General features: G+C 32.3%; 1 protein-coding gene across 1 annotated transcript in view; it reads left to right on the top strand.

Moving 5' to 3' along the window:
• The window catches only part of LOC134252405 (G-protein coupled receptor 54-like), a 45,918-nt gene extending 34,780 nt beyond the window's left edge, over positions 1-11,138 (top strand). The window contains exons 2-6 of the mRNA XM_062734876.1: positions 4,189-4,312; positions 9,227-9,447; positions 9,880-10,021; positions 10,337-10,462; positions 10,834-11,138. Coding sequence (XP_062590860.1) covers positions 4,189-4,312; positions 9,227-9,447; positions 9,880-10,021; positions 10,337-10,462; positions 10,834-11,112 — 892 coding nt within the window. The 3' untranslated portion in view covers positions 11,113-11,138. The remainder of the gene's footprint in view (positions 1-4,188; positions 4,313-9,226; positions 9,448-9,879; positions 10,022-10,336; positions 10,463-10,833) is intronic.
• Positions 11,139-16,326: the final 5,188 nt, after the last annotated feature.

Genomic DNA, 16,326 nt, shown 5'->3' with positions numbered 1-16,326 from the left:
TTTCAAACATGTCTCCATATTCTTGTAATAATTAGGATCATTAAATGCAAAGATTAAGTTGGATAATTTGCCAAAGTCTATCTTTAATGGTTAAATTGCGTTAATTAGGATGTAAAGAACAGGAGGAACCAGAGACAGGTTCCAACATAAAAGGCTTCAGTGCCTGATTAGCATCTGATCTGTCGTGAAGCAGAAATTTTATACCGTGCGCATGTTTTTTAATTCATTTACTTCCTGAAACCTATAGACGTTTAATGGCAGCAGCACACGTTACACCCACTTTCTATCTAAGTAGCAGGACCGTTTTGAATTCATTTTAAAAAAAACTTTTATGAAGTTACAGCCATCGACATAAAATGTTTCTAAAACGGGAAGTTTATGACGTGTTATGCTAGCTTTTTTTCGTTTCGTGAGAGACATTTTGACCTTTTTGAATGTCTACAAAGTCTTGAGGATATATATTTAAACCACTCTTTCTATTAAGGTCATAAGAACTTGGAACAGTCAATAGAAATCTATGTTATAATTTCTACGCATAAATGAACCTCCAGTTTTTTATCATTTGTACTCAAGTAAGGATGGTGTAGGTACATCAAACGTCTGATATTACCATTAACTTACATACCGAAGAGTAACTAATTCTTAGCATCCAACCACTAATGAAATACCAATGTTTTATTATTATCATGGTTTTCTTTTCATAAATGTTAGTGTTTAATTCTACTTAATTTACTCTTCGCTCAAACATGTTCATACGAGCTTGTAATCTTTAGGATCGTTAGGGATTAACTAGGATAATATGAGGAATTCTGTCTTTAATGGTTAAATTGCGTTAATTAGGATGCGATAAACAGGAGGAACACGAGACAGATTTTAACATAAAAGGATTCAGTATGCCTAATTAGGATCTGGTCTGTCGTGAAGCAGAAATTTTATACTTCCTGAATCATAGATGTTCAATGGAAGCAACACACGATACACCTACCTTCTTTCTAACTAGCAGGAGGTTTCGAATTTATTTTAAAAGTTTTAATAATGAATATACAGTAGGCATGTAGAAATGGGGGGGGGGGTTGTGCCCCTTTTTACCATACATAAATAACTATGGGGAATGGACATTGAAAGTCTCCGCCCCCTCCCTCCTCACTTCTTGTTGCAGTATATACAATTAAGGATTATAGGCGTCGGAAGCAAATTGAAAAGAGGTGGCTAAACCAACAAAAAAGGTAAACCACAATTTCCAATGCCTATATAATGTCTATCTTTGCAAAAAAAATGTAAGGGGGGGGGGGGGCTAAGCCCTAGCCCCGGTTCCGACGCCCATGAGGATAATGTGGTAAACTTTAAAAAGTCGTCCTGAAAGAAGATTCATCCTCACCCCATCCACCCACACACACATACCGATGAAAATATGGTTTATAAGGTTGGATAATTTTTTTTTTTTGCTTGTCAATTTTTTCCAGGTAAGTTGATTTTTTATTCTCTGACTGGCTTCTACCGATGATGTGACACTGTATAGTCAACGAAATTAACGGTTCTGAAACAGAAAGACTTATGAGGAGATATTTTAGCTTATTTAAATTACATTGCAGACATTTTGACCTTACTAAGTCTTTGGGGTATATTTTTTTTTTTTAGGCTATTGGAACTCAGAACAGACACTATAAGTCTGATTAACGTTAACACGGCGATACTTTTCCAATTCGAAATCACTTATATATTAAAGACTAGAAGGGCCAAATTAGGAAAAAAAAAATAGTCGTAATAACGACTTTTTATCTCGTAATTACGACATTCTTAAGTCGTAATAAACGACTTTTTATCCTGAAATAACGACTTTTTATCTCGTTATTACAACTTTTATGTCGTAACGAGTTAAAAAGCCATTATTACGAGATAAAACGTCGTTATTACAACTTAAGAAAGTCATAATAAGGAGGTAAGAAGTTATTACGACTGAAGAAAGTCATAATAACGAGAGGAAAAAGTCGCAATAACGAGATAAAAAGTCGTTATTACAAGATAACAAGTCGTTATAACGACTTTATTATTATTTTTTCTAATATTACTCTTCTAGACTTTCGTAAAAAATAATTATACATAATTGAGGATGGTGTAAGTTTATTAAATGATTAAATTAAGCATTGAATTTTATTTTGGGATTGTCTCAGGATCCAGCCAATTAACACACCTGTTTGCCTTTACCATACAAATTGATTATTACATAGCGTTAGCATTAAAAGGAACACCAATGCTTATTTTTAAGTCTCTTATTTTCCCTTTTCATTATTGTTTATATTCCTAATCTTTAGTATGAATTTAGCGCCCTTGTTAAAACTGGTGTGCTGTATAGAGGACTTAAAGCCGTTTGTGACAAAAAATTGTGACGTTGAAAATTCCAAAGCTTATATAAGAACATTGCTTCGAGGGGTAAAAAAGTGACAAATTAATTTTAAAAGTTTTTAAACATTTGTTGTATTTTTACTTAATTTAATTGAAAATTTTCATTAAATTGTGTAAAAATATTACATTTTTGGTGTTGCCAGTTTCATTCCATTCGATTAATCAGAAATCAATTAATTTCATATTATATAATAATCAACAGGTTTTGTGTGTTAAAGAGATTTGAATTAACGTCGTGGATTTCTAATGGATTTTATAAAGAAAATTACGCTGAATGTAAATATATTCTTAACAACAAAAGAGTTGTATTTTTTTTTTGGATTGCCTCAGGATCCAGCCAATTAATGGCCATCTTTCGGTTTGTTTGCCTCTAACCATATCGGCTTGGCTATTATTAAATAGAGGTGATAGAAAATTTTGCCTAAATGGAACACAAATTAAAATTGCAAATCCTTTCTGGTAGAGATGACGTTTTACAACGTCATTGTGTGGTTATTCCTATAGTTAACTATAGTAAATTTTTGTTAAGGTTACCTTATAAGGACTTAAAGCAATACAGTTCTGTGAACAAAAAATATGCATGGACCTCTGAAAATTTAATTTTTTTTTGTTCTTTTAAGGAGCGTATGACTTAGTTAGTGTATTGTTTGTAAATACTAAATTTTGACGTAATCTTCGTTATATTACTTTCAAGGAATTGAAAATAAGCAGCATTTAATGTGTAAAAAATATTATTTTGTTGATATTTAGAAAAAAATTAATACAAAATCAATTAATTTCATATTATAATATTTCAGGTTTTGTGTCCATTGGAACGCACATAAAAATGACATGTCAGAAGTCCACGAACTTGTCGAACAACCCTCGTACGCCATGACCCATGTATTGATTAATTAGACGCAACATTCCGTAGCAAACATTCAGTATAAAATCTAAAACTAAAGACAGCAATTGTTATGAAACAAGTCAGTCAAAATACGATCCAATGAAAGGTTATATTTGCTAACATTTTCATTATTAAAACTTTAGCTAATGTTTTAATTATCATTGTAATATATATGTCTGTCAGTAGGCTACCTTGTTAAAAAATTTTTGATTGCACTCAGAATATTAATAATGTTTTAGATATAAAATTTTGTGCAGAAGTTTGATATCAAATTAAAATTGCATCATTACCTGCTGCCCCATGGCGTTCTACAACGTCATTGTTTTTGTCGTTTTCAATCAGGCCTCATGTCCATAAACTAAGAAGAGACTTAAGTCAAAATTAAGATAACATCCAATTATGAAACAGAAGTGGAAGCCTGTAATGTTTTTGTTTATTTTAGGTTCACTGGGAAATAGCGAGTCTATATATGAATTTAAATAACTTTTCTTAATATTTAAACATCGTCCGTTTATATCTGAATGTAGAGTTGAAGGCCACTGCATGTGTTTTCTTCACATGGAGAAGATTTTGAAATAACGAAATGCTTGGTGGGTTTCTGGTGATAGACTGAAAAAATTTAAAACATATACACCACTGCACCACTGCTTGAGGTGTCTTTTCGTGCCGACACATATTGCCATTGTTTCATATTTTTCATATTGACTTTGTTTCATTCAAATACATGTAACAGTTCTTCTTGTCGTCGGGTTCAAACACGACACATACAAAATTAATCTTTAGCAGATGCTCAAATGCTCAAACCACTGCGTCACACGTGTGTCAAAATATGTATATTGAATCTCTTTTAACACGTTAATTTTTCTCATAAATGACTAGATAATGATTTTATTTTTCAGATTTATTGTTATTGTCCTGCCAATGAAAAGCAGAAGTTGGTGCACATCGGGAAACACTCACAAAATCTTGGCAACAGTTTGGATAATATCTATAATTCTATCGTCTCCTGCCTTTTACATCATGGTAAGACATTTTACACAAATGCTACCTCAAATTTGAAAACAGACATTTTCATCTCTTTGAATCATGATTCAGCCTTTGTGTTGACAGAATAAATACAGCATTTATAATTAATCATTTGTAGAAGTTTAAGCTGATTACAATTTTTTTTAAATCTTAAATATTTTCGAACAAAAATGATTTTCCTTTTATTGATATAAAATAGTGCAATCAAAGCCCTTATTTATTTGGAAATCTGCACCAAGAACTTTGAAAATTGCAATAATACACTGTATATGAAGCGACTGATAAGTGTATCAAAGAATATAAGTAGGGCTCTACAGATAAGTTCACGTGGTTTTGTCTGTCATGTGTGTCATGTAAGACAGCAAAGACAATTATACCAAGTCTTTTTTAGTAAGAACCCTTTCAACCGAAAATTAATCCGATAAAATCCAATCCTAGGAAGGAAGTTCTGTTTACTAAAAGTGAAATGAAAAATAAAGCTTTATTGTGATTTGAGGGCACAACAAAGCAGCAAGCAAACCCCAAGAAACTACAACTTCGCTGTTTAATCGACTTTATTTAGCATTTACATCGATCAAGGAAAGAATGCCTTTTATGAGAGAGTGGGTTTCAGATATAAAGATTTGCTACCACTTTTTTTTTTCATTTAACAAGCATTGACCTCACATTTATCACTTTTAATCGCATCCTGATGATTCTTTTCCCCATCTTGGACATGGAATGAAGATATAGCTCCATAACATCTTCTTTATAATTGTTATTATCCTTGGAATGTATTCAATCATTGCTCATTTAGCGGAAAAATTGCCTTTTTTAAGTGATAAAAGAAGTTTGATCTCTGTGAAAAAATATGCCATAATGTTATCATATGATATCAAAAATAAATACAATACAGTAATCCTGACACAGTGGTATCATGTGAAAGCTACATCAGGGCATTGTTGATGAACTAGTAAATCTGACATATTGGTATCACATGATAGCTACATCAAAACACTGTTGATGAACTAGTAACTCTGACATATTAGAATCACGTGATAGCCGATATCGAATCAGTGCAATTTTGATAAACTAGTAAATATGACCAATTTTATCACGTGACAACAAAGGCAGTAAAATGTTGAAAAGACTAGTGTAAAATATTATTATCACGCGGTAGCTAAAATCAGGGAAAGATACATAAACTAGTTAACCTGAGAAATTTTAACAGTTTAGGTCATTCAGGCCTATTATTTGTTGTAGCTTTTTTAGCTATAAATTACGCAAAATAATCAATAAAGCTTTCAGTCTTTAATATATTAAGATCTTTTGTTGCTACCAGGGAATCATATTATTAAAAAGCTTACTTGATAAGCGGAAATTGAAATGTGAAAGATTTTTATAAGGTTAAATAAAAAAAAAACAACACACATTTAGGACCAATTAATTCTACAAAAATTGCTATATTATGTATATCTATCTTTATTACTGAATACTTTGCCTGTCATTATGTGCATCATTGATGTTTATGCACAAGATTCATATTCTTATATCAAAATAGCACAGTCCTATATTAGAGAAGTTGTTCGGTTTCAATCAGACTGAAAAAATAGCTTTACTATAAAAATTGCTACGTCATTATTTGCCTATGCCGACGTTGTTCATCCTAAAATTTTGTGGCATTAAAAAATTTTATGATAAAAAGTATTAAAGGTTTTGCAAGCTTACCTGCTCATTAATATATAGACAAACAAAAACATTAAATTTGTACAATGTAATGTTATGTAACTTTGTAGCCTTTTCAGGTTACAAAAATTTAACACATTAAATCAGCCTCAGGATACAAATAATACATCTGATCGATTCTGATATTGACTTCAGAGATAAAGCGAGAGAAGTTTAATAGCAACTATAACTGCTTTGAGGTTAAGGATTCAGTCATTTTAAGGTTATTACAAACAATCTTAGGACCAGAAAATATGATAAATTATTCCTTCTAAGGTTTTAAACATTTTTCTCTCTTAATATCCAATTTTCGCCCTATTGAATTTGTTAACAATTTTGCCCCGTTTTAAATTCGCCCAGTCATAGTTCTATTTAAGAAATTATACTGTGTAATTTGAATTCGCCCCGTTTTAAATTCCCTCAAGTCACAAAGAAGCAATTTTAACAAATCCAACGCGATTGATATATTTTTCATTCCATATTGATGTGCTGTCACAAGAAAATTTTAACAAATCCAACGCGATTAATAGATTTTTTCTATTTATGTGGAGATAACGCACAGTATTCGAGCTCAATAGTCCATTAAACATTACAAAATAGAAGCATAACAAACATGGACTTCTAAGGCATCAGAGGTGGGATCAGGTGCCATGGAGGAGTGAGTATCCCCTTCTGACCGGTCATACCTGCCGTGTGCTCCCTGTCATGATAGGAAAATAACGGAAAAATCCGTGGACAACTCAGTGTGTAAATGATGGCCAAACAATCAGTAAAAAAATGCTATTCAGAATTTGACTTATTGATAAATTTATTTTTCACGTAAAATATTTTGAAAAAAATGTGCTTCATGTGAATACAAGAATAGGTCTGCTTATAACGGGGCGAAATGGGTACCCATGGTATTTCCAATAGATTTTTGGAAGACGAATATGTCATTTTTTAAAGTTCATTGGGTTTTTTTTACGTACGAATATCTTACAGTCGAGGTGAAGGCCACGTACAGCAAGAGCTTTCTTCTTTTCTTGTGAACGTTTTGAATAAATTTTGCTTCATTGAAATATAAAAAAAATACAAGTCGCCTAGTAAAGTTATGCAATTAAGGTCAACAATATGAATAACAATAGATTGTTGAACGGCCTAATTTCTGAAGACTACATAGAGATTAAAACGAAGAACTGCAGCATTTTTAATTATTTTTATATCTGCCCCAGAGTATATTCTTGTATTCAGAATCAGAGTGATTTTGAAAAAAAAATTATAATGATGCATCAAAATACAAATATATCCAGTTTCCATTTTTTTTGTTTGATGATGCCGATGTCTGAGATGAACATTTTAATTAAATAAAATATGGTAAAATTAATTTTAAAAATAGTATTAAAAAATAATCTCTCTCAAAAGTCCATTTCAACAATATGAAAAATATGAAATATTATCAAAATCCTCTCAGAACTTCTAAAATATAGTCGGCATCAGATATAATGAAGGAATTATATTCTGTATAAACGAAATAGAAATCTCAATTTTTTGAATTTCTGGAATCAATGAAATATTTTTATAGGGTTTATGGACTTGTAGAAGCAAAGTAGACGCAATTACAAGTCATAATGAAACAGTAGTTTTGCTGCATTGGCGCATCGAATACCACTTACAATTCTATTTGTTATTAAACAGAAGAATAATTTAAATCAAAAATAGAGATTTTAATATATCCTTCAAAGCTTTACTTAAAACAATTTTACAAAATCAACTTAGGAAGTATAATACATTTTCACAAAACAACACCAAGATGGATTAAAACTAGTAATTTTTCATTATAATGTGGAGCTAAGAAGTTAAAAATATACATGCACTTCAAATGTTATGAATTTTTCGAATCATGTTTTCACGACATCTTCCTTTGTGCAACATTTTAATCAAATTATATTCAATATTGAAGAATTTTACGCTTATTTCACGCCCCCTATAGGTCAATGTTTTTACTAATAATTAGAATGCGTTTTTTTTCTTTTAACCATTTTTCTTCGTCACTGTGATGTACTCTGGGGTCACTTCTAACGTCAACTTTTTTATAAAATCCATATACTCGGTTGCTTGGAAAACCTTAATTTTGTGGGGGTTTTTCTTTTAAAAATTTTTTAAACACTATTTTTGTCAAGGACCTCAATTTTGGTTTTAAATTGAAATGTCTCTGTTAATAATAATAAGAAATAACCGAAAATATCACATGAATTATATCCATTATAGAAAATAACTTGAAACTCTACGACTTTGTTTGATACAAAAATACCTCATTCAACCGATGACATGTTTCCAGCTTGAAAGGAAATAGGACTTGTCAGATAAATTCGCACATTTCAATTGGCTGTTGTCTGCTTTAAAAAGTAAAACTTCACAATTCTGTAAAGGGAGAGGTTTTTGAGATTTGCAATCAAGATAATAGTTGAACCGCTTGATGGTAGGAGTAGAAAAATAAATATTTACGGATTGCATTAATATTGATTGTTGTATCGCCTTTGGCCAGGGGGGTGGGGGGGGGCATAAATCCACCTCACTGGTACAAAATTCGGTTGGAATTGGTTTGATCGAGAAGTAGCTTAAACTTTCTAACTATTTTCCTGTACAAGCTACGTAGGACGACATCGTCTATCAAAAATGCTACATGAGTGACACAAGGAAAGAATAATACTAAAACGCATACTGTCAAATTTCAAAATTACACAAAATGCCTATATTTTGTTAATATCAATTGGAACACGAAAGCATTAGCTAGCCCATTCTATGACATAAAACCTACTCTTGGTGTCATGTTGTAAATTTTGAATTAACCTGATGGAAGTAAATAAAAAAACCATGACAACTTGTTTCATTTTGTAAACTTTGTATTGACTGCCAACTGGTAAATTCAAAATTTTTAACATGACATTGGGCTTAAATTACTAGTAAGTCCATGAAGTGATTTTTACATTCACAGAAACGAGAGATTTAATTTTTTTTATTTGCTTATATTCATTGGGCATTAACTTCCTGTTATTGCATTCCAGTACTGAAATTTACTTCAAAAGTTAACATAGTTATAATTATTTGAATCATTTTCTCGTGCAAAGTTTGAAAGTTGAACCTTGCATTAACATTACCCTTTCGATTTGTTCTCTAGGGACAAAATCTTGTTTTGATCTTTGCTACCAACATATACTTTTTTTACAGAACGTTAAGTACAAGAACTTTCACAACAACGTGTCCAGTGTGACCTTGAACTTCTGTGATGACAGTCACGTATCTGAGCAGTTCCGCATTGTTTTTAGCTTTAGCAAACTAATCCTAATGTTTGCCATTCCTACAGTCATCATGTCAGTGTGCTATACCGGTGTTATATATGCCCTTTGGGTCAGTTCAGCGCAGCTTACCAAACTCACTACGGTGCCGAGGTATTTCTTTCTCTTGCAGTACATAAATAACGATAATATTTTCCTAATTCAATTTTTATTTCATTTTTTCTTTAAAAGTTACCAAAACCTGTTATAAAATGTTCTTCTTGTCATAGCTCATCATCAATTTATACATGTATGTAAATCACTTTTTCACTTTGAATTCTTGTAACCTGATCAAATTGACCCACTCAAAAGGGTGTTGCTGGCACAACTGCACTTTTTTTTTTTTTTAAATTCTAATGCATTTGTTGCAAGATGAAATTTTTATTCATTATGCTGATTGACCTGCTCTCCAATCGTTTTGCTTTATATTACATTTTGGTTGAAAATTAAATTTGAAAAAGGTTAAAGAAATTTAAGTCCCCTGCTGTCTTTGAAACACTCTACAGACCAAACATAATGATGAAATCTTCCTCCTTACCTTTGTAGAGGTCCGGGCAGAGACCGAGGAAGCAGGCACCTTGTTAGGTACTCCAGCGTGTACACTGATAATATGACGACAAGTAAACCGTGCTGTGTAAAGCATGATGGGTCACTTCATCAGTCCCACACATTAAACGCCAGAAAACAGGTAAAGTGGTTCTGTTGTTTATTTTTTAATTTGTTGTCTCGTGGCATTATATCAAAATATTGTAGGTGAGAGTACTTTCTAGGATCTGGAATCACGACTTTTAAAGCATTTGATTTATTTTATTTTATTTTTAACTGTACTTCGTTTGACCGAAGAAAGTTATAATTTTAATATAAATTAAAGTTAAATTCTTTTCTATTGGTTCGTATTCTTTAAATGAAGTTTACATTGAAATAATAAAAATTGAAGGAATGGATATGTATGTTTTTACTGTTTCATTACATAGTGTTAGCAGTTTTTATTATTTTTTTTTAGATTATAAAGATGTTGATCGCTGTTGTTCTTGTTTTTCTTATTTGCTGGGGGCCAAAACTAATATTTGACGTAATCAGTAAAATGGCACCAGAAATTCTTTTCTATGATGAAGTCTTTAAAATAAAGGTAAGAGTTAAAATCAACTAACTATAAGGCTTATGATTCAAGGATGCAAACTAGACGTGGTTAATTCTAAGGTAAATCTTTTATACAAAAGAACACATATTTTTAATATTCATACAGTGTATACTGTTACATCACATATTTTCTAAGGTAAATCTTTTATACCAAAGAATATACATTTTTAATTTTGTGGTGGATCCATACAAAAATTAAACGAAAATTTGTGATTTCACAGAATATAAGGATTTTATAGGTTTTTCGTAAAAAAAACGGTTTAATTACCTTCAATTACTTTCCATTATTTTCTCATAAAAAGTATTTAAGTATAAGCCTTACATAGACATTTTGTAATTAATTTAGTTAATTACTTTCAGATTGTGATCGAGTGCCTGCCGTACATTCAGTCCTGTATCAACCCTTTTGTGTACTGTTTTATGTCCAAAAAGTTCCGAGAGAGTATACGCACGTCTTGTCGCATTGCGCATCCAAACTGCCACCTACATGCATGTTTTTGTTTCGTGGGAGTAAGGGACAATAATTCCCAGCACTTCGAGCTGGACTCTAAAGGCAGCCAAGGCACGGGACAGACACGACTGACCATAAATCGGCCAAATACAAGCAGATCAGCATCCTCCACCGATGATCCCTTTTGAAACAGATAAAAAGGGATGTGTTTGAAAAATAGTTTTCTGATCTGAAGTTTATACTTGTTTTCTTCTACGATGGCCGATATCAGCCTGTACAAATTCCGACTGCTTTTAAAATTTGTACATCTAAAATGTACATTGACATGTACATTTTGCAATGACAGTGCACACTTCGTGTTCTCAGCTTTTGTCTGTACATGTACAAAATGACAAAAAGGCAAATGTCAAAACATATACGTTTGAAACACATATGCTTCTAATTACAATTCCTGGTCGGCGAAAAACCATTAAATATGTATAAAATTGGACAAGGCACTGAGAAGAAGAGTTTTGCAATAAAAAGGATGAAAAATATTAAAAAGAAAATGTAAAAATTCCTGTGGTCATTAGATCTAAAGTTAAAATTTGTCTTCTTTTACTGAAAAAAAAAATGAAATTTCCATAGATGAAAACCATCTTCCACAAACATTTTTTGAACAAGAAATTGCCCCCATCGAACCCAGAAAATCAAACGTAAAGGAATGCATGTTGCAAAGGCCATCATATGAGTAAGAGCCTAACCATGATATAACGTACTTAAATAATTGTGACCTCAAGTGTAAACTTTGACCATTTGAAAAATTGTAACATTGCGTTTCATAAAGTGTTCAGTAATTAACCATAACACAATACTTTTTTTTAAAACAAAAGGTCCTAAATGTTTTCACCTTTGCTACCCTTAAAACATCTTACAAGTGTATACCACGTCTACGTCCCACCTCAGAATGGTGTTATCATTGGTGGCACAGTGTTTTACAAAACACATCTTGTTTTAATAATAATTGTTCAAATCTTCCCATTTGTACAGTTTTATACATATTTAATGGTGTTTCGCCGACCAGGAATTGTAATTAAGAGCATATGCGTTTCAACCGCTCACGTTTTGACATTTGCCTTTTTGCCATTTTGTACATGTACAGACAAAAATTAAGAGCACAAAGTGTGCACTGTCATTGCAAAATGTACGTGTACAGACAAAAATTAAGAGCACAAAATGTGCACTGTCATTGAAAAATGTACATGTCAATGTACATTTTAGATGTACAAATTTCAATAGCAGTCGGAATATGTACAGGCTGATATCGGCCATCGTATTCTTCTGCTCAAAGGAGGTATACGTTGATTGTGTACAGATATTATAGTTCATCCATCAAAGCTAGTGTTTGTGTTACTTTAATATGGATATGATGTGGTCTATAAAAGGTTAGCTTCAGTGAACTTATAAAATAACACTGGAGAATATAAATATATTTATGAATTTTTAATGTGTATGTAAAATGTGTATATTGGAGTGCATGTATACGAACATATTGTACGTACACCAGGGGTCATCCATTCCTTGTTGAATAAAGTACACATGCCTCGTGTATCACTAGTTCAGCATTTGTATTGTTGACTGGATTCATCAAGTCCGTCACCACTTTTATGCTTCAAACTTTACATTAATATTTGTCTTTGAAGTGTACTTTAGAATCTTATTTGTGGTTTAAGAGAAACATTGAGACGATTATCTGTCTAGATATCGAAAAAATTAGGAAGATGAATTGAAGACTTAAATTTTGAAGAACAATGGTCCATTCTTATGTCGAAACGATATATCCAGTGAGCTTGAGATAAAAAATACCACGGAGTCTGACACATCTGCTTCATATTTGAATATTTTACTTGAAAAAGACGGCAATGACAATCTAACAACCAAGCTCTATGATAAACGTTATGATTTCAACTTTTCAATCCTCAGTTTCCCTTACTTATGCAGCAATATACCTTCACTAACTGCATACGATATTATATATCTCAATTGATTCGATAGTCAAGAAAATACTCTGCGTAGATAAAATTTCTAAAACGGAATAAATTATTGACAAACAAGTTGATGGAACAAGAATATCAGCAGTCTCGTTTAGATTCATCATTTCGTAAGTTCTACCCTCGAAACAATGAAATTGTCAGCAAATACAATTTATCATTTGTCAAATGCTGACAAACGTTTTTCATATTAATTGTTAGTCCATTATTTACAAGGTGAACTGACGACGGATTTTCCGTTTTTTTTTTTCACGATGACCGGTCGACAAGGGATGCTCACTCCTTCATGGCACCCTGATCCCACATCTGATGTTTTGGAGGTCCATGTTTACTCTGCTCTTTTTTTGTATTGTTTAATGGACTTTTGAGCTGAATACTGTTCGTTATCTCCATTTATTTTTTCTATTGTCTTCGGACAGTGCAAGTGGGTCTCATACACAATCAATCAAATTTTCCACAAATATCACACAATCAACAATGCATGCCTGCGGGTTTTATGCCTCAGAATTGAAATAGTTTGGTCATAGATGAATAATATAGCAGTTTAACTTCCGTTTCAAAATGAGAGAGATTTCCTGTTTGGTTTAATTAATGCAATTCATATTAGGAAATCTTGTCATTTTTTACTCCTGAATATTTTCTTAAAGTCAAGCAATTGTTATATTTTTTGTTGCAATGTGTGACGAGCCTTTTACCTTAATTGTAAAATTAATTAATTTATGACTGAAACCTCTCCTGATACATGATGACACCATGTACACATGTATTGCTACACATCACATGCCGCTCATACATGCATTCTCGGCCGTATTGATGCATATTTTTCGTGCATAATCTTAAATTTCATTTACTTTTTTGAGTTATTGTTTTCAAGCATAATTCACTGAGGGGATGGGAAGAGAGATGCTACAGAAAGAGAAAAAAGAGACAGGCTGGACATTTTGTATTTACATTTTTAGCTCTTCTGAGCCAAAGGCTCAAAGAGCTAATGCTATGGCCATTTGTGCGGTGTGTGGTGTGCGTAAACTTTTTAGAATATGGGCCATAACTCAAGAACACCTTGGTCAATCAGTGTCAAATTTGTCACATGGTATCCTTGGCCCAAGGGCTACCCTTTATACTAAAATAAGGGTTGGGACCCTTAAACAAGGGGAGATAATCAGGAAAACAAAACAAAAAGTACTGGTTGCTAAAAAAAATCTTCTTCTCCAGAACCACCAGGCAGATTTTCACCAAACTTACAAACAAGTATCAGGATATGTTGAAGATTAAAATTTGCACGGGGAATTACCCTGGGGCAAAGGGCGTGGTCTCAAGGTCACTTTAAATTTGAAAATATTTTAAAATGTTTATATTCTGCTTATTATTAGGCCTAGGATCATCAAATCTTGTAAGTTGATGCATCTTAGGACTTTACATCATGTTAATTCAAAAGAAGGTCACGGTGACCTACTTTTTAATTTTTGCCGGCATTTCTTTTTAAATTGATTTGAAGGCATATTTTAGACACTTTAAGGCCTATGATTATCAAACTTTGTCAGTTGATGCATCTTGGGTCTTTGAACAACGTCATCTTATAAGTAAGTCACCATGACCTACTTTTTGAACTTAATGACTTTATGGCCTACTTTTTGACATTTTATGGCTTTATTTTAGTATCTCCAGCACTTATTGGTTTAGAATCATCAAACTTTGTGAGTTGATGCATCTTGTGTTTTTAGAGAATGTCAACCAAAAAGTAGGTCAGTGTGACCTTCTTTAGAATATCTCAGCTACTTATTGGTTTACAATTATTAAACTTTGTGAGTTGATGTATTTTGGGTTTTCCAAGAATGTAGACAAAAAAGTAGGTCACGATGATCTACTTTAGACATTTTATGGCTATATTTAAGTATATCAGGTACATATCGGCTTAGAATCATCAAACTTTGTCAGTTGATGCATATTGGGTTTTTGGGGAATGCAAACCTAATATTACATCACCTTGACCTACTTTTGACATTTTATGGCTATATTTTCATATCTCGAGTACTTATTGACCTAGAATTGTTAAAATTTGTCAGTTGTGGACTCTTTGATTTTCGGAGAATGTCGACAAAAAAGTAGGTCATGGTGACCTACTTTTGAATATCTCAGGTACTTATTGGCTTAGAATCATCAAACTTTATCAGTTGATGTATCTTGAGTTTTCAAAGAATGTAGACAAAAAATGTAGGTAACGGTGACCTATTTTTTAATATCTCAAATACTTATTGGCTTAGAATCTTCAATCTTTGTCTATTAATGCATCTTAAGTCCTCAGAAAACTTCAGTCTTAAAGTAGGTCACTGTGACGTATTTATGTTTTTATATAGCTTTATTAAAATATCTTCAGTCCTAATTGGCTAAGAATCATCAAACTTTGTCAGTTGATGCAACTTGGGTCTTAGGATACTTAGGGTTAGAGGCTTCAAATAGAAATGATAGATTGTATAATTTATCAGAAGAGCGATTCAAGGCCCTTAGGCCTCTTGTATTTTATTGAATCAAGTTTTCTACAAGGTTTCTTTACAGTGTGTATTGTATATATAAAATAAAATGTCAATGCAGCTGCTTTAATGGAGATTAAAAAATCACAATATATCCTACGTAAGACATGGAGTTATTGTCTTTTTTCTAAACATGTTAGCTCATGAAGAATCTAAGCATGATTTTTGTTCCGGTAAATGTTCAACCAAGCCTCTTTCGTTACTCCTCACTAAGATATTGACAGTAGTGAAGGAAAAACTTCAAGAGTACTGCGCAAAAATATATCTAAGAAGTGGTGTGAATCAGATGTGGATGAATTCCAAAGAACTTTTGGACAATTTAAAATCACAAGAATTTTCCAAAATTAACAGCTTAAAAACTTACGACTTTTCAACTTTATACACAACCATTCCCATGATAAATTAGTCCAGGCTTTTTGTTATCATTGACAGCTGCTTTTTCAATAAAAATGGAACTCGTAAATTTACTTACCTTGTTATTGGTCATTTGCAAAATCATTTTGTTAAAACAACTTCTGATTGCACACACAAGTACTCTGAAGTTGACATCAAAAAGAAGCTTGAGTTTCTGATTGACAATATCAATGTGGTTTTTGGAGACCAGGTATTCCAACAACCTATTGGAATTCCAATGGGTACCAATGGGTACCAATTGCGCTCCGTTATTAGCTGACCTATTTTATGTTCATATGAAGCAGAATTTGTGCAAAATCTAATGCGTGAAAAGAAGAAAATACTTGCTGTGGCCTTTAACTCGGCATTTAGATATATCGACGACGTATTTTCAATTAACAATGGTCAATTCCATTCCTACGTCGATACGATATACCCTGATGAGCTTGAG

Source organism: Saccostrea cucullata, unplaced genomic scaffold (assembly GCF_032062105.1).
Source record: "Saccostrea cucullata isolate Sc308-1 unplaced genomic scaffold, CSIRO_AGI_Scuc_v1 ctg45, whole genome shotgun sequence".
Taxonomy (NCBI): Eukaryota; Metazoa; Mollusca; class Bivalvia; order Ostreida; family Ostreidae; genus Saccostrea; species Saccostrea cuccullata.
Note: the sequence above shows the minus strand (reverse complement) of the source record. Positions and strands in the feature narration are given on the sequence as shown.